This window comes from Dipodomys spectabilis, unplaced genomic scaffold (assembly GCF_019054845.1).
Source record: "Dipodomys spectabilis isolate Male_0828 unplaced genomic scaffold, ASM1905484v1 ptg000108l, whole genome shotgun sequence".
NCBI classification, from domain to species: Eukaryota; Metazoa; Chordata; class Mammalia; order Rodentia; family Heteromyidae; genus Dipodomys; species Dipodomys spectabilis.
Window position 1 is genome coordinate 19203795 of NW_024870785.1, and position 23326 is coordinate 19227120.

At 43.8% G+C, this 23326-nt stretch overlaps 1 protein-coding gene across 1 annotated transcript in view; it reads right to left on the reverse strand.

The window, feature by feature from the left end:
- Clpx (caseinolytic mitochondrial matrix peptidase chaperone subunit X) overlaps positions 1-15802 on the reverse strand; it is a 45697-nt gene extending 29895 nt beyond the window's left edge. The window contains exons 1-3 of the mRNA XM_042687541.1: positions 15532-15802; positions 2640-2800; positions 934-1051 (exon numbers count right to left, since the gene is read on the reverse strand). Of these exons, the coding sequence (XP_042543475.1) occupies positions 934-1051; positions 2640-2800; positions 15532-15613 (361 nt within the window). The 5' untranslated portion in view covers positions 15614-15802. The remainder of the gene's footprint in view (positions 1-933; positions 1052-2639; positions 2801-15531) is intronic.
- Between the last annotated feature and the right edge of the window lie 7524 nt (positions 15803-23326).

A 23326-nucleotide genomic window follows, 5' to 3' on the forward strand; every position in this document is an offset into this window, starting at 1 on the left:
TCTTTTTGCTTATGTGGTGCTGAGGGATAGAACCCAGGGCCTCAGGCATGCAAGGCAAGCACTCTACCACTGAGCCACCTTCCCAGCCCAGGGACAGGATCTTAACATTGGAAGTGGTCTTCCTACTCACATGAAATATTCAGTTGGAGCTGGGTGCCGGTGGCTCATGCCTGTGATCCTAGTTTCTCAGGAGGCTGAGGATCATGGTTCAAAACCAGCCCAAAGCCAGCCCGGACAAGAAAGTCCCTGAGACTCTTATCTCCAATAAACCACTAGAAAACCGGAAGTGGTGCTGTGGCTCAAGCAGTAGACCGCTCACCTTGAGCTGAAGAGCTGATGGATAGCGCCCAAGCCCAGAGAGTTCAAGCCCCACAACCAACCAAACGAAAGAAAAAAAAAAGAAATACTTGGTATTTTATTTGTTTTTGTTTTTTGGGTTTTTTTGTTGGTCATGGGGCTTGAACTCTGGGCCTGGGCGCTGTCCCTCAGCTTTTCAGCTCAAGACGAACACTCTACCACTTGAACCACAGTGCTACTTCCAGCTTTCTCTATGTATGTGGTACTGAGGAATTGAACCCAGGGCTTCATGCATGCTAGGCAAGCACTCTACCACTAATCCACAGTTGGTATTTTTAAAATATAGAAATATAAAATGTCTTCCTTCTCCTATAACCCAGTGATTACACACATGACAAAGATCACAAAATCCAAAGTTGAAATAAACTCAGAAACAAAATAAACAAAAATATGTTTTTCTTAAATTCTCTCTTATAATGCACAGAAGACACCACCAGACTAGAAAAATGTAATAGCTGGTGAAAATTTACAGAATCATCTAGACTCAGGATGAAAATTACTGTTTTACATAACTGATATATTTCTATATCTCTAACAACTTATAGAAAAGAAAAAGAAGAACACTACAATACTTACACACAAAAGTCTCTACGTGTGTACACAAGTCACCACATTTAGGACAGCGCAGCTGGTTTCCTCCTTTCCCAGAATTCCCAGAGCCCGATTTCTTACTGCCTCCTTCACTGACTGATTTCTAAGGGAGCAGGAAGGAGAAAAAGACAGAGTATCAATGATTAGTTATAGGCACAGTTTATATATAGCTTAAAAGTAAACCACATGGCATACAATTAATATTTAAATTTTATAAATTCCAGATGCAATTAGTTGTACAGTTTATAACTGTTACCATGATGTCCTATTTATCACAAAAGTCAAATCAATTCTAGTACACATATTTTCATCTGAAATCCCTTCTTATGATAAAGTGTTTTCTTTCAATGACTCAGTAAGTCCAAGGGTGAAAAATAAATTTACTACAGGGAAAAAACTGCCACTCAGCAATGGAGGCATGGCTCAAATGGTAGAGCACCAACCTAGCAAGCACGGGCCCTGAGTTCAAAACCTACTGCCAAAATAAAACAAACACCTTTTCAGTGGAATTGAATCAAGTTATCATAGCAGGAATATATACAGATAACATTCTTACTTTTCCCATCCTTTATATGCTTTATCCCATCTTTAAATTATTCCACCTGTTTCAGAGTTGCTGCAAGGATTTTTTTTTTTGGGGGGGGGGGGGGGGGGGGGTCCAGTCATTGAGGCCTGAACTCTGGGCCTGGGCGCTGTCCCTCAGCTCTTCAGCTCAAGGCTAGCACTCTACCACTTGAGCCACAGCACCACTTCCGGCTTTTTTCTTTTTGCTTATGTGGTGCCGAGGAATCAAACCCAGGGCCTTAGGCATCCAAGGCAAGCACTCTACCACTGAGCCACCTTCCCAGCCCAGTTGCTGCAAGGATTAAGCAAGGATATGAGTGTTTAGCACTTTGTCTGAATACAATGACTTGTACCTATAGAGTAGCCCCAAAATACAAGATTTTTAGGTATAATATAAAGTACAGCTTACAGCATCGTGAGTCATTTGGTATGAGATATAGTATTATATCACAAATTAAATGAAACTAGAAATAATGGCTATTTCTAATTCAACCCTCAAGAATGCTCAAACACTTTTCTTTCAATTCTGAGGAGACTTGAACTCAGGGCCCTGTGTTGCTAGGCAACACCCTCTACCAATTGAGCCAGACCTCAAGTCCCTAACAGATTATTTCATGACACTTCTCCATTACTTTCATATTTCAGAAATTTTTATGACCGCCCACTAATATAAATAATGTTTACAAAAGTACTTCATGGTTCAAATTAAAACATAAAATAAGCTGGGTATGGTGGCATATTCCTGAACCCAACACTCAGGAGGCTAAGGCAAAAAGATCATGAGGAAGAGGCCAGCCTGGGCTAATGAAAAGTGCCAGGCTAGCCTAATGTGAATGGCAAGACTGTCCCCACTAAATTTAAATAAATAAATTTTACAAACATTGAATTACATCAACTTTGTCAGATCATTTTATATATCTCATAATTCCTAAAGAGAATATACGCCAAAGGAATGCATAGTATTTTTTTTCTTACTTAACTGTTGAAAAGAGGCAACTAGAGACTGGGCAGTATAGCTAAGTGGTAGAGGCTTGCTTAACATGCACAAGGCCCTGGATTAGATACCCAGCCCCACAGAAAAAGAGGGGTTCAATATGGGTTTAAATGCCAATAAATATTCAAATAACCTTATTTCCATCTCCAGAGCCATCTTTATTTGTTCCATCTTTTGCGGCAAAGTATGCTGGTGTTTCTGAGAAGGTTCTAAGAGGGGCTCTGCGCAGAATCTGAGTTTCAAAGGTCCCAAGCCTTCCTAAAACCGGTATATGAATGCGGCTACAAGAAATACCTGAAACAAACAGAAATCTATTAGTCTACACACTAAATATTGACATGTCTCAATACATTTCTTGGAAACAAAGCCCTCCAAACATGATGAAGATTGAAAAAAGCTAGTTTTCACAGCAGCAGTATACAGTGAGCAAGAAGACAATGAATGATACCATAGGAGCAAAGTTCTCTCAGAAACAAGCAGGCCAAGGCCTCTGAGTGATTCAAGGTAAACAAAATTTTCCAGTTCTATTCTTTCAAAGTGAGGCAAGATCAACCAGATCATAACAAGCTAAGGCTCCTTTAAAATGTGAGAGTTGATGCCACATGCCTATATTCTAGCTACTTAGGAGGTAGAGACAGGAAGATCACGGCTTGAGAATAGTCTGGGGGAGTAAGTGAGACTATCTTAAAAACAAGCCAAGTACGGTGGCTCACTACTACAGTCCTACCCACTCCAGAAGAGGAAAGAAGACTATAACCTATATGAAATTAGTGCAAGACCCTATCAGAAAAACAAACTGAAGACACACAAGGATTGTGAGCATGGGCCCAAGCACAAGAACCTGAGTTCAATCCTCAGTACTGCAAAATGTGAGTTCACCATCTGGTACATCTGCAGATTTTTGGAAAAGGCCATACAATATCTGGTTTTTCTTTATTCAATGTCTACCAATGAGAATAAGCAGCCAAGAAGTACTCTTGTCTGTCTCTTTGGCTATATGAGGGTAGTATTTGTAACAATGGAACAAAGTTCCAGTGTTCTTTGTTTTTCCACTTAAGCAATGTAGTTGGTAGAAAAACTCAGACACAGTGAGTGGAAGGTGCTGCTGGGGGAGAGGGGTACTGATTGGTAAAAGGTTTCAGTTCTACAAGTTGGAGTAACTAATGGAGATGGTGGTCAGTGACTTTTTGGTAGTTAAGAGATAAGAGTCTCATAGACTTTCTTGCCAGGCTGGCTTTGAACCATGATTCTCAGATCTCTGCTTCCTGAATAGCTAGTATTAAAGGTGTGAGCCACTGGTACCTGGCTATCAATGTTCTTAATACCATGGAAAAATACATTTAAAAGTGGCCAAGAGTGGGGCAATGGTGGCTCATGCCTGTAATCCTAGCTACTGAGGAGGCTGAGATCTGAGGATCATAGTTCAAAGCCAGCCCAGGCAGGAAAGTCCGTGAAACTCTTATCTCCAATAAACCACCAGAAAACCGGAAGTGCGCTGTGGCTCAAGCTGCAGAGCACTCACCTTAAGCTGAAGAGCTCAGGGACAGCACCCAAACCCAGAGTTCAAGCCCCACAACCAACAAAAAAAAAAAGTGGCCAAGACAGTGTTAAAGTGTATTTTACAGAAATAATTAAAAAATTGGGCTGGGTGCCGGTGGCTCACACCTGTAATCCTAGCTACTCAGGAGGCTGAGATCTGAGGATCATGGTTCAAAGCCAGCCTGGGCAGGAAAGTTCATGAGACTCTTATCTCCAATAAACCACTAGAAAACCGGAAGTGGCACTGTGGCTCAAGCGGTATTCACCTTGAGCTGAAAAGCGCAGAGACAGCGCCCAAGCCCAGAGTTCAAGCCCTATGACCAACAACAACAACAAAAAAATGGATGGGGCTAGGAAGTTGGCTCAGTGGTAGAATGCTTGCCTCTCATGCACAGGCCCTTAGTTCGATTCCTTCGCACCATATAAGCAGAAAAAGCTGGAAGTGGCACTGTTGCTCAAGTGGTAGAACACTAGCCTTGAGTTGAAGAGCTCAGGGACAGCGCCCAGGCTCAGACAGAGTTCAAGGCCCACAACTGACCAAAAAAAAAAAAATTGGAGAAACAAATTTATGTAGTCTAAATACATTGTAATAAAATAGTTCAATCTTACAGAAAAAATTCAATAAATAACATACAATCACCAATCTGATTTCAAATGCTTTAAACTTGCCACATTTGAAATTAATATTCTTTTTTGTTGTTGTTATTGTCAGTCATGGGCCTGAACTCTGGGTCTGGGCGCTGTCCCTCAGCTCTTCAGCTCAAAGCTAGTGTTCTACCACTTGAGCTACAGCGCCACTTCCAGCTTTTTCTGCTTTATGTGGCACTGAGGAATCGAACCCAGGGCCTCATGCATGCAAAGCAAGCACTCTACCACTAAGCCATCTTCCCAGCCCCTGAAATTAATATTCTTAAAAGGGAGATATACTAAAGAGTTAACCTACAGCTTTTTGTGTAAAGGACTGGAGCAGTAAATACCATCTGCCGTGCAGACCATGCACTTAGTTCCAACTACTGTGCTACTGCATGCAGCAGGAAAGCAAACCCAAACTAGGCAAATGCATGTGGCCAAATTTGGTCCACTGGGTCTCTGCTACCTCTTGATTATTCTCATATAGATTCAAAGTAAGCCACAACATCAACTATAGTCAATGGTCAGGGGGCTAAAACAGGGAGACCATAGATTTAAGGCTAATCTAAGCTATGAAGACAGTGTAAGAGCCGTATTATATACTATACAGCACCATTCCCCAGGCTGGTCGGTATGAGTTCTCAGTGCAGCATTAAGTGGCCTCAGGTAAAACAACATTATATACATTTCATAATGATAGTGTGTGTATGTGTGTGCACGGGTGCACACAGCCTACATATAGTACCAGGGCTCAAACTTGAGGCTTTGTGCTCTCGATCAGCTTTCTTGCTCATGGTTGGTGCTCTATTATGTGAATCATGCCTCCAGCCTGGCTTTTTGATGTTTAATTGGAGATGGGAGTCTCATAGACTTTCTCTTTGGGCTGACTTCAAACCTTATCTTCAAGATGTGTGTTTCCTGAATGAAGGGCTAAAGATGTGAGTCACTAGCACCCAGTTTGCCAAGGAACTTTGTCAGCAGTTACCAGAGTTAGATAATAAGTAAACAAACAAACAAAAAAGATGGACTAGGGATGTGGCTTAGTGGTGAAGTGCTTGCCTAGCATGCATGAATCCCTGGGTTTGATTCCTCAGTACCACATAAACAGATAAAGCCAGAAGTGGCACTATAGCTCAAGTGGTAACCGTTCTAGCTTTGAGCAAAAAGAAGCTCAGGGACAGTGTCCAGGCCCTGAGTTCAAGCCCCAGGACTGGCAAAAAAAAAAAAAAAACAACGGAATGGGGAAGGGGTGACCAGTTAATAGTTAATATTTAAATAAAATAGCCAGGTAATGGTGGCTTATAGCTATAATCCAAGCTACTCAGGAGGCTGAGATGGCAGTTCAAAGCCAGCCTGAAGCCAGTCCAGGAAAGAAAATCTATGAGACTCTTATTTCCAATAAACTACTCAGAAAAATGGAAGTGATGCTGTGGTAGTGGTAGAGCGTTAGTCTTGAGCACAAAGAGACTCAGGGACAGTACCCAAGCCTAAGTTCAAGCCCCAGGCCCAGCAAACGTAAATAAATAAATAAATAAATAAGTTTGAAAAACTGATTTTGTCTCTTCTACTTTATTCTCTACAAAATTCAAATTCTGGCTTTAAATTTTTATTTGTATATGGTTGAGCCTCTTAAAAAATCGTACACAATGCCAGCCTGGCACTGGTGGCTATTCAGGAAGCTGAGAGCTAAGGATCATGGTTCAAAGCCATTCTGGGTCAGGAAAGTCCATAAAACTCTTTATCTCCAATTAACCACCAGAAAACCAGAAGTGGAGCTGTGGCTCAATGTGGTAGAGCACAAGCCTTGGGCAGAAAAACTCAGAGAACAGTGCCAGGTCCTGAGTTCAAGCCCACAACCAAAAAAAAAAAAAAAAACTAAAGAAATCCCACACAAGTATATACATTGCATCCAAATACAAAAATACAAAAAACAGTGTGTGTGTGTGTGTATACTGGGGCTTGACAGAGGGGCCTAGACACTGTCCCTGAGCTTTTTTGCTCACTGATATCAATCCACTACTTGAGCCACAGCTCCACTTCTAGCTTTTCTTTGAGGGGGGAGGGGGGAAGGACAGCGAGGGAGGAAGGGGAGAGAGGGTGGTTAATTGAGAGATAAGAGTCTCACCTACTTTCCTGCCTAGGCTGGCTTCAAATCCAATCCTCAGATCTTGGCCTATACAAGTAGCTAGGATAACAGGTGTGAGCTACTCACACCCAGCCAAAAAATGGTTTTGTTTATCTTGCAATTAAAGAATAAATGTTTAGCTACAGAAGTGATTAATGAACTCATTTTTTTAGGTATTTTGTGTGCCTGTTGGATCAACTAAGAGTTTCTTTGGTTATTTCATACTAGGCCATCCATTCCACTCCACAAAGTACAAAAATTAACCCAACAAACTTCTGTAAAGATACAAATAAGAGGAACCCAAATCTCCCATCACTAAATAAAATCTGAAAAAAACAACTAAAGGGAATTGACCATTGTTAATGGTTAATGGTTTAATAATCTAGCTCTATTCTCTAGACTAAAAATTCTGCTCAACACTTCTAAATTTGAACAGTAATCTTAGTTTTTATTTTTATTTATTTCTGACAATCGAGTCTTGAACTCAGGGCCTGGGCACTGTCCCTGAGCTTCTTTTGTTCAAGGTTAGCACTGTACCACTTGAGCATGTGGTACTGAGGAGTCGAACCCAGGGCTTCATGCATGCTAGGTATGCATTCTACAACTAAGCACATTCCCAGCCCATAAACAGTAATTAAAAAAAAAATAAACTATAGTTGATGTTTTCCTTTAGGGATTTTTTTTTTTTTTTTGGCCAGTCCTGGGGCTTGACTCAGGGTCTGATCAGTCCCTAATCCTCTGTGCTCAAGGTTAGCACTCTACCACTTGAACCACAAGGCCACTTCCAGCTTTTTCTATTACGTGGTACTAAGGAATTAAACCCAGGGCTTCATGCATGCTAGGCAGCACTCGACCACGAAGCCACATTCCCAGCCCAAGGATTGTTTTTAAAATGGAAAAAAAAAAAGAATATTTTCATAATATTCCAAATTTTCTCATGTAGCTCATCTGTTTTGTTCACAACCTTGGCATTTTAATTTGAATGAGTTTTCATTACGTTTAAGCTAAACATTATATAAGCAAATGACATGATTTAAAGATCAGGCCAGGGCTGGAAATGTAGCCTAAGATGTACAAGGCCTTGGCTTTGTCCTCTCCCCACAGTATAAAAGCAAACATATAAACAGTATGTCAACCTAAAAAGTCTAGAAACAATCGATATGAGAGAGATAGAGGGAGCCAAGAATGTAGAAAATGAACAGTTAAGGAGGCTCATGATATGTTCCAGTTCATCACTCTAGATGTCTTGTAAAAACTTCCATTAAGTTAAAATACAAAAAACTATGAAGAGCTAGGGGCCGGTGGCTCATGCCTGTAATGCTAGCTACTCAGGAGGCTGAGATCTGAAGATTGCAGTTCAAAGCCAGCCCAGGCAAGAAAGTCTGTGAGACTCTTATCTCCAATAAACCACCAGAAAACCGGAAGTGGTGCTGTAGCTCAAGTGGTAGAGCGCTCGCCTTGAGCTGAAGAGCTGAGGGACAGTACTCAGGCCCAGAGTTCAAGCCCCACGACCAAGAAAAAAAAAAAACAACTATGAAAAAAAAAAAAAAAAACTATGAAGGCAGCACTAACAAAATAACTTAATAGTTTCTGCTATAAATATACCTTCTCACAAAACCATTTTAATGTACTCATGAAGCAAATTACAGCCTGGTGCCTGTGGCTCACGTCTGTAATCCTAGCTACTCAGGAGGCTGAGATCTGAGGATCAGTTCTCAGCCAACCCCAGGCAGGAAAGTCCATGAGACTCTTATCTCCAATAAACCACTCAGAAAACTGGAAGTGGTGCAGGGCCTTGAGCTGAAGAGTTGAGGGACTGCAACCAGGCCCAGAGTTCAAGTTCCATGACAGACAAAAAAAACTACAATTATCAATAACCCTTATGGGAAGTTCTTTGTACTTCGAGGCTAAGAACAAATTTAAACTTCAAGTACCACCTAGTATACTACTTTCATTTACCCTACAATATCATTTATAATGTTGAAAATTTTACAATATCTAATGGTATTAGGAAACATGCTGAAGGAAATAATTATCTTCAGGAACCTAAGAGAAAAATTATAAAAATGATTCATTTAAATTGTACTTGAATTGAAAGAAAAAGAAGCCTTTATATAACTTTGCTTCAATTATCAAGTAACATACAAAACCAGTACAATCACACACAGTCACCACAGAATATACTACATGAAAAATATATTCATGTCATTTAATCTTCTAAACTTAAGAATTTCTTTGCTGGGCCTAATGGTTTAATTTAAAAATGCTATAATCTCTGAGTACCAACAGGATGATATTCACATATTAGACCAGGGTTTATCAAACTATGCATCAAAATCACTTGGAGAGTTTATTAAAACATGGATGTCTATGGGGACAGTGACTCACACCTGCAATCTCTGCTACTCAGATGGTAAAGATTAGAGAACTGAAGTTTAAGGCCAGCCCAGGCAAGAAGTTAACAAGATGGCTATCTCAGCTGGCCAACAAACTGGGCATGGTGGTACCTAACTATAATCACAGCCACTGGAGAGGCACAGGTAAGAGGACTAAGGTAGGGCTGGGAATGTGGCTTAGTGGTGGAGTGCTTGCCTAGCATGAAGCCCTGGATTTGATTCCTCAGTACCACATACACAGGAAAAGTTGGACGTGGGGCTGGGAAGTTGGCTCTGTGGTAGAGCACTTGCCTCACATGCATGAGGCTCTGGGTTCGATTCCTCAGCACCATATAAGCAGAAAAAAGCTGGACGTGGTGCTGTAGCTCAAGTGGTAGAATACTAGCCTTCAGCTGAAGAGCTGAGGGACAGCGCCTAGGCCCAGAGTTCAGTCCCCACGACAAAAAAAAAACAACAAAAAAAAACTTTCTGAACAATTAAAATGACTATTTACGGTCATAAAATCTTTGTAGATTTTGGGCTCAGAATGTGGCTCAGTGGTAGAGTGCTTGCCTCACATGCATGAAGCCCTGGGTTCCATTCCTCAGTACTACACAGAAAAAGCTGGAAGCGGCGCTGAGACTCAAGTGGTAGAATGCTAAGCCTTGAGCAAAAAGAAGCTCAAGGACAGTGCCCAGGCCCTGAGTTCAAGCCCCAGGACTGGCAAAAAACAAACAAAAATCTTCATAGATTTTAATATAAGTACAAGACACTATAAAGAAAAACACTACAGCTAACTTATCAAGGGTTTTAGCTCCTTTTGTGCCATAAGCCCCTTTTGGAGGCCTGGTAAAGCATCTGGACAGATCTCTTTAGAATGTTTTTTTTTGTGTCTGTGTGTATGCACACATGCATACTCACACTCCTAGGTCCTTGAACTCAGGACCTGGGCATTGTCCCTTAGTTTTATCCACTCAAGGCTAGCTCTTTACCATCTGAGCCATATCTCCACTAGACTTTTTTTTTTTTTTTTTGGGGGGGGGGTCAGTTTTGAGGCTTGAACTCAGGGCCTGGGCACTGTCCCCCAGCCTCACTGTGCTCAAGACTAGCACTCTACCACTTGAGCCACTGTACTACTTCTGGTTTTTGAGTGGTTAATTAAATAAGAGTCTGACAGAGATTTTTCTGCCCAGACTGGCTTCAAATGGGGATGCTCAGATCTCAGCCTCGAGAGTAGCTAGGATTATAGATGTTAACCATGGGCACCCAACTCCACTGGGCTTTTTTTTTTCCTTTGGGGGGGGGGTCCAGTCATGGGGCCTGAACTCTGGGCCTGGGTGCTGTCCCTCAGCACTTCAGCTCAAGGCTAGCGCTCTACCACTTGAGCCACAGCGCCACTTCCGGCTTTTTTCTTTTTTGCTTATGTGGTGCTGAGGAATCGAACCCAGGGCCTTGAGCATGCAAGGCAAGTGCTCTACCACTGAGCCACCTTCCCAGCCTCTCCACTGGGCTTTTTAATAGCTAACTGGAGGTAGGAGTCTCAGGTACTTAGCTACATGATCCAACTTCAAATTCAGATTTCAGCCTCCTGAGTAGCTAGGACTAGTCAAGAGCTACTGGCCTCCAGCTCTCAGAATGTTTTTTAATGTATAGGAAAAAATACATTAACAAAGGAAATCAATTATATTAGTTAAAATATTTTTAGGGCTTGTGATTTGGCTCAATGGTATATGGGATTTGGCTCAATAGTATAGTGCTTGCTTAGCATGCACAAAGCCTAGGTTGGATTTACATAGCTACACACAAAAACTGTTGGGGGGGAAGGGGGCGCAGGAGTTGGTGCTGGTCCTGAGGCTTGAACTCAGGGCCTCTGGATGTTGTCCCTGAGCTTCTTTTTTTTTTTTGGTCGGCTGTGGGGCTTGAACTCTGGGCCTGGGCGTTGTCCTTCAGCTCTTCAGCTCAAGGCGAGCGCTCTACCACTTGAGCTACAGCGCCACTATCCCTGAGCTTCTTTTGCTCAAAGCTAGCATTCTACCCACTTGAACCACAGCTCCACTTCCAGCTTTTTGGTGGTTAATTAAGAGTCTCACAGACTACTGCCTGGGCTGGCTTCAAATAGCAATCCTCAAATCTCAGCCTCCTGAGTGGCTAGGATTATAGGTTTGAGCCATCCACACCAAGCGACAATTTTGACTCTTTATTAACAAAAATAAGATCAAAATAATTCTTAACTGTTCTAAGATTATGTGCCTTGTTGCCTACATTCACAACTCAGGAAATGCTGTATTTCAATTAGAGATTAGTGAAAATAAAGCTCACATAACCTCTAAATTCTATCCATAGACCCGTAGGGTACATGAACTTCAGGTAAAGAACTCCTGAAATTCAGAAAAGGGAAGTAGGTGCTGGGAAGGTGGCTCAGTGGTAGAGCGCTTGCCTTGCATGCATGAGGCCCTGGGTTTGATTCCTCAGCACCACATAAGTAAAAAGAAAAAAAAAGCCGGAAGTGGCGCTGTGGCTCAAGTGGTAGAGTGCTAGCCGTGAGCTGAAGAGCTGAGGGACAGCGCCCAGGCCCAGAGTTCAGGCCCCACGACCGGACCCAAAAAAAAAAAAAAAAACCAGAAAAGGGAAGTATTTCTATATGATGTATTTTGCAAGACTATTTGGCAGCAATTATAAAAGCTAGTTAAAAGTTAAGCTAGAGAGAGACTGAGGGAAAGCATGATATTGTCCAAAAAAGAAATGTACTCATTACCTGAGTTATGTAACTGTAACTTCTCTATGTTACCTTTATAATTAAAAAAAAAATTAAAATTAAAAAAATTAAGCTATCTCCAAAACTTCTGTCATATAAAGTTTTCTAAGATTCAGAGCAGCTGTTTTTAAAAATTAATATTGGAACAAAATATATCTATTTAGGACTATTAAAAAGCAGGAAGGGCTAAGTGCCAGAGGCTCACACCTATAATCCTACCTACTCAAGAGGCTGAGAGCTGACGGTCAGATCTGGAAGCCAGACCCAGCAGAAAAGTCCCCGTATGAGATTTTATCTCCGAATTATCACTTAAAGAAAAAAAAAGCAGAAGTAGAGCTATGGCTCAAAGTGGTACAGTCTAGTCTTGAGCAAAAAGAGCTCAGGGACAGCACCAAGGCCCTGAGTTCAAGCCCCATGACTGACAGAAAGAAAAAAAAGAAGCGGCAGCAGCAAGAGGGTCTGGGTGTTGGTGGCTTATGCCTGTAATCCTAGCTACTCAGAAGGCTGAGATCTGATAATCAAGGTTTGAAGCCTGGCAGGGCAGGAAAGTCCTTGAGACTCCAATTAACCAACAAAAACCCAGAAGTGGAGGTGTGGATCAAGTGGTTGAGCCCTAGCCTTGAGTGAAAAAGCTAAGGGAAAGAAGCCCTGAGTTTAAGCCCCAGTAAGGGGGGAACAAACACACAAAATAACTAGCATGAAAGAATGCTGGAGGATGGACCAGTGGACCAATGGTAAAATATCTGCCTGGCAAGAGAGGTCCTGAGTTCAAACCCCACTACCACATACACAAAAAAAGTTGTGATACCAGAAATAAAGATGTTTCTCCGTTTATTCACTTTGCCTTATTTTGTGGATGTGTGTGTGTGAAAGAGTAGGGGGGGATGATTTAAAATGGTTAAGGTAGACACATTATGTAACTCTCATGAAAAGGAAAGACATAAACACATTTAAGCTCTTCATTTATGCCCTTATGAGGTGATACCTCTAAATGGATACAGACTGAAAACAGGCAGAAACCAAAGAAATCAACACTAAGTCCACATTTCTTACAGCCAAATTCAGATAAGCATTGTTGTTTAGGACTTTTTAAATGGATTCAAGCATTTCTTAATGTACATATTTTGAATATAAAGTATTCTCATGTTTGCAAAGTATACTTAACAATTTGGTAGGAAATTTAAAGTTTTTATTTTACTACAGTTTCATATCCAAAGAGAATAGTGTTGAAAAACACATTAAATTTGATACACATAAAAATTGATACATATAACTCATCAGGAGAAGAAAACAGATCCAGTGTCTAGTATGACAAATTACTAAGTTACTTTCAAAGTTCCATTTCAGTTTAGCATAAGTGACAGGGCAATGGACAGACAACTATTTCTAACTTCTGAAGTTGCCTCTTAATTCATTACACTGAGAATTCCCCACCTCATTAGAAATGTTGTATTTTGATAAGAAATTCTTAATGTTTATAATAATAAACTAAACAAAGTTCAATTCTGAATCTTTCTCCCACCCTTCTTCTTTCCAAGAATCCAAAATAAAAACAAATCTCTTAGCAATAAAACCCTTTCTTGCAGGCTTATGCACAGACTTTCTACTATAAAAATAGCAAGGTGTGGTGGCAAACAACTGTAGTCCCAGCACTCAGGAGACCAGGGCAGGGGACAAGCTTTGGTTAGGAGCTGGAGATAAGTCTGGGCAACTTAGGGAGACTCATCTTGAAAAAGGAAGAAGAAATAAGAGAGAAGGGGAAGGGAAGAAGAAGGAGAAGGGGAAGAGAAGGAAAAAAGAAAAGGAAATGATAATCCTGTATTTTCAAAGGCCTCTGGCAAACATACTAGTACAAAAATAGATAATAAATAAGCCATTAATTTATGTTTGTTTTTTGCCAGTCCTGGGGCTTGAACTCAGGGCCTGAACACTGTTCCTGAGCTTATTTTGCTCAAGGCTAGCACCTTGCCACTTGAGCCTACAGTGCCACTTCCAGCCTTTTCTGTTTATGTGGTACTGAAGAATCGAACCCAGGGGTTCATGCATGCTAGGCAAGCACTCTAACACTAAGCCACATTTCCAGCCCCATTAATTTATGTTGACTTGCTTAGTGATTGGTATGTCTAAATATAATATGTTTTGAAATTAATAACTGCTCAATAGCTATAAAATAATTTTCAGGGATTAACTAGAAAAGATCAAGAACTTTCTCAAACAAGGCTTCCTGCCCCATAGAAACATGATTATTTTATCCACCCATAGAAACGTGATTATTCTTCAAGTCTACTAGACTAAATTCAAGCATTAAGTTCACTCATTACCTCTAGCACACAAAATGGCTTGGCCTTGAAGGCCTTCAACAAATGGATGTCAAATAAATGGGTTATAAGTATTGGTCACAGTCAAGTGTTTACAAATCAAGTTTCTGGACTTGGGACATCTTGTTGAAGACTAAATTCTCTCACATGACCTCCATTTAATACCTTCCTGTGTACTAAATAAACTGCCAAGATATACATTTAGTAAGTAATGAGGATTTCAACGTGAACATAAAAACAATTAAGAAAACAAGTTGCTGTTAAAAAAAAAAAAATACCCAAGGGTCATAAACTGAGCAAACCACAGGAATTCATGCACAAGTTTGGGGTGTTAGAAGATCTAGATCTAGGCACCCAAGTCTACTAGTCATAGATTTGGGGGAAGGGAGGGAAAAAAAAAAAGGTTTCTTTTCCGGACTCTCCTGGCCTGGAGTGACACTGTCACAGGTCCTGATAAGCAGAGTGGAAAGGCAAACAACAGCCACTTTGGCAGGACACCAGCTAGACTGTCAAGTTGGGCAGCTGGCAAACAACTGACGATCTGCCTGAGTATTTCAAAAAAAAGGATTCCAGCGGTAGTTTGCCCACGGTTTTCCTGGGTGACTCCGACGCCAGAAGTACCAGGAGCCCCGTTTGCGTCCCAGTGGTGGTAGACGGCCACACACAATGACAGTGACACTTCCAGTGTTGCGCGGCCTGTGTGTCCCGAGCCGGTCAGAGACACCCAAAGGCTTAGGGTGGGTGGGTGGGTGAGGGACCCCCCCCCTAAAGTGACAGCCACTTAGCTTAACTTTCCCAGGAGGCCCCCCCAACCTCTCCGACAGGCCCGACGGGTTACTCGGCCAGCCCCCGAAAGAAGTCGAGGCCCCAGGAAGCGCGGAGCCTTCCTGGGGGGGGGGGGGGGGAATCTGTGGACACTTTTAACTTCGGGGGGGGGTGTGGAGGGAGGAGGAGGAAACCCTGAGCGCCTCTTGCAGACTCTCTACGAGGGGTGATCACATCCCTTGGCGCCAGATTCGGGAGGAAGGGGAGGCAGGTCAGCCCAGCGCACGAGATCCTAAGGTGGCGGGGTGTCTTCCCAATTTGGGGAACAACAGCTGCTTCGGGGGATTGGCAGAGCCCCCCCCCCACACCCCCGCCAGCCCCCGTCGGGCCGGACGCCTCCCATCCCACTGCTCCGCCCCCCCCCCGCACACACTCCTCGGGGGGGAAGGATGGGGTCCCCCCCCTCCCCATCCCAACCCTCCAGGGCTGAGGGCTCAGGCCCGGGACTACTACGTTACCTCTCGGCGCGGAGGTGAACGAGGTGGTGAGCAGCCGGGCGGCCGCCGCCGCCCCGCAGGTACAAGCACCGCAGCTGGGCATCTCCGCGCGGCCTAGGCCGGGGCTGCGCCCCCTGGCTGACTTCGGGGTGGGGTGGAGGGGGGGGGGTCTCAGCGGTCCGACTCGTGAGCGCGGACGGGGTTCCGGACCCTCCTCCCGCCGGCCCCGGGCCGGTGCGTCGCTCACCAGCTAAGCAGCCGGACCCCTCGGGGCTAACGAGTGCCGCCGCCGTCAGCCTCCGGGACGGGAGGCCGCGCTACCTCCCCGCCCTCCTCTCCCCTCCCTCCTACCCCCCCTCCCCTCCCCCCGCCTACCGGGCCCCGCGAGCGAGCGTGCGCGCGCGTGCGTCCTAGGCCCCCCGAAGAGGGCGTGGGCACGCGCCGCGCGTGCGTGCGTGAGGCGAGCGGAAAAGAGGGGCGGTAACCTGGGCACCAATGAGCGCGCTACGGCAAGCGGCGAGACCAAACTGCCTCGGTACGCATTGTTGTTTTTTGATCGCTTCTGTGGTTGCGACTTGGAAGTTTTAGGCCCGGAGAGATGCATGCTGGGAGTTGTCTGGACCCAGCGCAGTCCCTTAACTCTTCTTTCGATCGTTTTCAGTGGTGGCAAAGGAGTCAAAGCGAGGAAAGAGGTTTAGATGGTCTCAAAAAAGGTTGATTTTTTTTTTTTTGCTTTGTTTTTGTGGTTTTTTTTTTTTTTTGCTTTTTAAAATATAATTTTATTATTGTTAAGATTTGTACAAACCGGTCGCAGGTGGCTCATGCCTGTCATCCTAGCTACTCAGGAGGCTGAGATCTGAGGATCGCGGTTCAAAGCCAGCCTGGGCAGGAAAAGCCATGAGACTCATCTCCAATAAAACATCAGAAAACCGGAAGTGGTGCTGTGGCTCAAGTGGTAGAGTGCTCGCCTTGAGCTGAAGAGCTGAGGGACAGTGCCCAGAGTTCAAGCCCCACGACCAACAACAACAACAACAAAATGTTGTACAAAGGTACAAAAGCTTTACCATTTCATAAGTCAGGTAATGAATACATTTTCTTTCCCTCACTTTCCCCTTCCTGTCCTTGCCCACAAGTTGCATGGTTCATTTTCCACATCATTTTTACTGAATACCAAGATGGGTTTTGTTTTTGGGTTTGTTTTTTTTTTTTGGGCTGCTCCTGGGGCTTGAACTCGGGGTCTGGGCGCTGTCCCTTGAGTTTTCTTGAGTTTTCAGCTCCACTTCTGTCTTTTTGGTGGTTAATTAGCGGTAAGTCTTACTGACTATTGTGTTCGGTTGGCTTTGAAGCATGATCTTCAAATCTCAGCCTCCTGACTAACTAGGATTTCAGGCAGGAGCCACCAGTGCCCAGCTCCGTATCTCCTCTTCATTGTGTGATTCTGAGTTTAAGATATAGTGAGGGGCTGGGAACGTGGCTTAGTGGTAGAGTGCATGCCTAGCATGCATGATGCCCTGGATTCGATTCCTTGGCACCACATAAACAGAAAAAGCTGAAAGTAGTTCTGTGGCTCAAGTGGTAGAACCTCAAGGGATAGATCTCAGGCCCTGAGTTCAAACCCCAGGATTGACAAAAAATAATAATAATAATAAGATTTTTAAATGTGCTATCCTCTGGAATAATTTTAAAAATATGGAAATTCTTCATGGGTGGGTCAAGATAGAATGTGTACAGGAGTCCTGAGGTTACCTGTGTTTTGGGTGGACCTCACATCTTACCCAATCTATTGTCTAAGGATTAGGAGTTGTTAGACTGACTAGACTATATGTATTTGCTGAGCTCAAAACATATACAAGCTACCAATAGGAACATTTCCTAAATAGAGAGCAAAAAATACTTTTTCTGTTTCATTACTTTAGTATAATATATACTACCATTACATCAAAATTAATCCTTGCTAAAGCTTTCCCCTTGTAAGACTCTCCTTTTTATGAGACACCCTGAAATATGCAGATTTTTTTTTGGGGGGGGGGTGTCCAGTCGTGGGGCCTGAACTCTGGGCCTGGGCGCTGTCCCTCAGCTCTTCAGCTCAAGGCTAGCGCTTTACCACTTGAGTCACAGCGCCACTTCCAGCTTTTTTCTTTTTGCTTATGTAGTGCTGAGGAATCGAACCCAGGGCCTCAGGCATGCAAGGCAAGCGCTCTACCGCTCTACCACTAAGCCACCTTCCCAGCCCTGCAGATCTTAATGACCTGTGATTTTGTGTGCAAATGGGAAAGTTGTTCCTCCAATGACAGAATGCCGGATAGCCCAGGATAGCCTCAAACTTAAAATTGTCCTGCATAAGCCCCCAAATGCTGGGATTACAGAAAAGTCCCTAAGACCCTTATCTCCAATTCACTACAAAAAAAAAAAAAATGCCAGAACTAAAGCTGTGGCTCAAGTGTCAGAGCATCAGTCTGGAATGAAAAGCTTAGAAACAGTATCCAGGCCCTGAGTTTGAGCCCTAGTACCCAACCACACACACACATACACTAAAACTTATTTTTATCATAACTTGTTAAACAAGGTGTTTACATGTTCTGAATATTGCCCTTCGAGCCCTCCAGTTGACCTACTTCCTCTGGACAGGTTAAAGCAGACAGACTAGCTGTGCAAAGTTCAGGATAATGACAAATCAATGATTCATATTTGTCTTCCATCTAGGCAGTGCCAGACTAATAATTTGGCTTGTGTTGGAGTTTAATTAACTCTGAGTCCCAGATTAATTGTCAGGTGAGTATGAATGTCTTTGGTTCTGAGTTTGGGGGAGGGAGTCTGGAGAGAGTCAACCCAGGTTGAATTCCAGGTCACACAAGTTACTGGCCATCCACAGTCTCCAACAAGAATTGTGATTTCTAGTGGTCTGCCTGTAAGAGCCACTGGCCTTGGATTACATCACATAGTTCTTTCTCTCTTGGGAAATTATACTTGGTACTTCTGAAGCTTAAAGTCACAGAGACCAAGCCAGGCACCAGTGGCTCACACCTGTAATCTTAGCTACTCAGCAGGCTGAGATCTTAGGATCGTGGTTCCAAGCCAGCCTCAGCAGGAAAGTCCATCAGACTCTGAACTCCAATTAACCACCAGAAAAACCAGATGTGCAGCTGTGGCTCAAAGTAGTTGAGTGGTATCCTTAAGCAAAAAGAGCTCAGAGACTGTGCCCAGGCCCAATCACCAGAATAGAAAGAATTTTTTTGTTCTTTTGTTTGTTTTTTTGTCGGTCAGGGGGCTTGAACTCTGGGCTTGGGCACTGTCCCTGCGCTCTTCAGCCCTGAGCTCTCTACTGCTAGAGCCATAGCACCACTTCCGGTTTTTTAGTGGTTTATTGGAGGTAAGAGTCTCATGGACTTTCCTGTCTGGGCTGGCTTTGAACTGAGATCCTCAGATCTCAGCCTCCTGAGTAGCTAGGATTACAGGCATGAGCCACTGGTGCCTGGCAGAAAGAAATTTTGAGAACCGAGATTCCAAAGTTCACTGAATTCAATGTTTTCAAGAAGCTATTTCTTTTTTTTTTTTTTTTTTTTGGTGGGGGGGTCTGGTCATGGGGCCTGAACTCTGGGCCTGGGCGCTGTCCCTCAGCTCTTCAGCTCAAGACTAGCGCTCTACCACTTGAGCCACAGCGCCACTTCTGGCTTTTTTCTTTTTGCTTATGTGGTGCTGAGGAATCAAACCCAGGGCCTCAGACATGCAAGGCAAGCGCTCTACCACTGAGCCACCTTCCCAGCCTCAAGAAGCTATTTCTAGAATCTCTCAGAAACTGTTAACTATATGGCCCCAGTCAAAGAATCAAGATTGTGGGCCTCCTCTATCAATAAGCTGAAATGGTCACAGGGGTTCTAACTTCCAACTTAAGTTCTTTCCATCCCACCTCACCTTCTACTAAAACACATTTCCCTCTTATTATAGAAATAAAAGAGAGGTTAACATTTATATTTGCTATGAAATACGCTAAGTAAAAATATAGTCAGGTCATGCTCGCCAGAGACATCACAGCTCCAGCAATCCTTCCCTTTGTTCTTTACACTTGATTTCATTCAATCAACAAACATTTAATGAGCAGCAGTTACATTCCAGGGGGTGTGGGGAGTAGTGAAGAAAGGAAAATGTTCGCTCATGGCACATCCATTCTAATGGGACAAGTAGTAGAAGAAGAAAAAGATGTGCCAGTAATGTGCAGTGATATGATGGTATAGGGATAGTCTTTTTTTTTACTCGTGGGGTTTGAACTCTGGGCCTGGGCGCTGTCCCTCCGCTCCATAGCACCACTTCTGGTGTTCTAGTGGTTAATTGGAGATAAGAGTCTCACCGATTGTCCTGCCCAGGCTGGCTTTGAACCTTGATCCTCAGATCTCAGCCTCCTAAGTAGCTAGGATTACAGGCACAAACCACTGGCCCCCAGCAAATATCCTTATTTTTGTGTAACATATCCCTCTGTGTCAGTGTGTGTTCTAACGCCAGTAATGGTGTTTGAACTCAGGGCCTCCTGCTGTCAGTTGGCTTTTTCACTCAAGGCTGGCGCTCTATCACTTGAGCCGCACCTCTACTTCTGTTTTTTTGGTGATTGAATGAACAGTCTTCTGGACTTTCCTTCCCTGGCTGACTTTGGACTGTGATCCTCAGATCTCAGTCTCTTGACTAGCTAGGATTACAGGCAGCCACTGGAGCCAGGCTTTGTTGAAACTTTAGACTTTTTTCTTTTTCTTTTGTCAGTCATGGGTCTTGAACTCTGGGCTTGGGCGCTGTCCCTTAGCTCTTCAGCTCAGGGCTAGCACTCTACCACTTGAGCCACAGCACCACTTCCTGTTTTCTGAGTGGTTTATTGGAGATAAGAGTCTCTCGAACTTTCCTGCCGAGGCTAGCTCTGAACCACAATCCTCAGATCTCTTCCTTCTGAGTAGCTAGGATTAAAGGCATGAGCCACCATCGCCTGGCTGAAGAATTAGTCTTTAGGAACTACGTGGTTCTTTGACAATGGAGCATGGTACTGTGTTCCAAGTAAGCATTCCCTTACCTGAAATTCACAGGTTGGGACAGGTCCTTGTCCTAGAGTGTGATGCAGTAGCCTTGAGATGGGGACAGAGCTTAGAGTCTGGAGACAGGAGGGATGTATTGAGACTTTTTTCTAACTTTTTACTGAATAGATAATGTCCAGTTGCTGTCAGGGCATCCTCTCAATATCTAGACTTAGAAGCACAGGAGGAGCTGGCTCATACTTTTAATCCTAGCTCCTCAGAAGACTGAGGTCAGAGTTTAGTGGTTCAAAGCCAGCCTGGGGAAGAATAGTCCTTAAGACTCTTATCTCCAATTAACTATCCAAAAAAAAAAAAAAAGCCAGAAGTGGAGCTGTGTGTTAACCGATAAAGTGCTAGCTTTAAGCATAAGAGGTCAGGGACAGTGCCCAGGCCTTGAGTGCAAGGCCTAAGACTGGCACCAAAAAAGAAAGATTGCATAGGACTATTTGAGTGTTTCACTGTGATAAAAATGAGACTGATCAGGAGTGTGATGGCAAATTCCAGTGGTCACATCATATCAGCTTTTTGAAACAGAGACGTTCCATATCTCATCTGTTCTTAGTTATTTTTTCTGACAGGTTAATGATGCTTAAAAAAAGGAAGTCAAGTCCAATTTTCTAGATCAAATAGTTGCAGTGAAAGGACTCCATGGCTTGAGTTATTTACCTTTGGTGAAAAACATAGCATGAAGGGCATAGCTTTTTTTTTTCTTTTCTTTTTTGTCAGTCATGGGGGCTGAACTCTGGGCCTGAACCATGTCCCTCAGCTCTTCAGCTCAAGGCTAGCGCTCTACCACTTGAGCCACAGCACCACCTCCGACTTTTTTCTGCTTAAGTGGTGCTGAGGAATTGAACCCAGGGTCTCATGGATGTGAGGCAAGCACTCTACCACTGAGCCACCTTCCCAGCCCAAGGGCATAGCTTTTTATGTCTTCATTTTATGTAAGACTAGTTTTTTTTTTTTTTTTTTTTTTTTTTTGGGTCCGGTCGAGGGGCCTGAACTCTGGGCCTGGGCGCTGTCCCTCAGCTCTTCAGCTCAAGGCTAGCGCTCTACCACTTGAGCCACAGCACCACTTCCGGCTTTTTTCTTTTTGCTTATGTGGTGCTGAGGAATCGAACCCAGGGCCTCATGCATGCAAGGCAAGCGCTTTACCACTGAGCCAACTTCCCAGCCCCGTAAGACTAGTTTTTTTTTTCCTGTTTGATTCCTGGCATTGTGAATATTGTGAGTTGCTGATGAGGAGAGGCAAGAGATAAAAGTGTTTGTTTGTTTGTTTTTCTCTTTTACCAGTCTCAGGACTTGAACTTGGGCTCTAAGGACTATCCCTGAGCTTCTTTTGCTCAAGGCTAGCACTCCCAATACTTGAGCCACAGCTCTACTTCCAGCTTTTTTGGTAATTAATTGAAGATAAGAGTCTTCATGGACCGGGCACTGGTGGCTCATGCCATTGGTGAGGCAGAGATCTGATGATCACAGTTCAAAGCCAGCCTGGGCAGGAAAGTCCGAGAGATTCTTATCTCCAGTTAACTACCAGAAAACAGGAAGTGGTGTTGTGGTTCAAATGTCAGAGCGCTTGCCTTGAGCTGAAAAGTTCAGGGGCAGTGCCCAAGCCCGGTGTTCAAGCCCCATGACCACCACCAACAACAACAAAAAGTCTGGTGGACTTTATTGCCCAGGCTGGCCTTTGAACCTCAATCCTCAGATCTCAGCCTCCTGAGTAGTCAGGATCACAAGTGTGAGCTATGAGCACCCAGCTAAAACTTTTTATAGATTTGAGCCAGGAAATCATCCTGGCTTAGGAATCTTTTTGTTGCCAGAGTTGTGATTTGTTAAACATTATCTGCAGAGCCGAGTGCCAGTGCCTCACGCCTGTAATCCTAGCTACTCAAGGAGGCTGAGATCTGAGGATTGCAGTTCAAAGCCAGCCTGGGCAGGAAAGGCCATGAGACTCTTATCTCCAATAAACCACTCAGAAAACCCGAAGTGGTGCTGTGGCTCCAGTGGTAGTGCGTTCACCTGGAGCTAAAGAGCTGAGGGACAGCGCCCAGGCCCAGAGTTCAAGCCCCATGACTGAAAAAAAAAAGAGAAAGAAGGAAGGAAGGAAAGGTGTTTATTAGCATAATGTCACATATAACTCAATCATTTCTGCAGATAATCTTTTTGTTGTTGTTGTTGGTCATGGGGCTTGAACTCTGGGCCTAGGTGCTGCCCCACAGCTCTTCAGCTCAAAGCTAGCGCTCTACCACTTGAGCCACAGTGCCACTTCCGGCTTTTTCTGTTTATGTGGTGCTAAGGAATCAAACCTAGAGCCTCATGCATGTGAAGCAAGCACTCTACCATGAGCAACCTTCCCAGACCCCCAACACCTTTGTGTTTTTAGATCGCAATCTTAGTCTATTATTTCCATAGTGTGCCATTGCCCAACCTTGTATTGTGGGGAAATCAAGGAGACTACAAGGAGATGCTCACTATTCTCTTGCATTTGCACTTGGTCATGACCTCACATGGGTGGGTGGGTTAGGGAGATGGTCAGCAGATGGCGCTAACTCACCATGGCTTCCATCTGAATCTTTGGCAGAGGAGCAGTGTTTTTTTGTGTATAGACCCTTGAAGACAGTGCTAGAAAATATTTGATGATGATGAATGGTTTGATGTGCTTATAAGGACACTGGGATTTGAACTCAGAACATTTTATTTGCTGGCCTTGTTTGCTCAACTAGTATTCTAGCACTTGTGCCACACCACTGGTCCTGATTTTGCTCTCT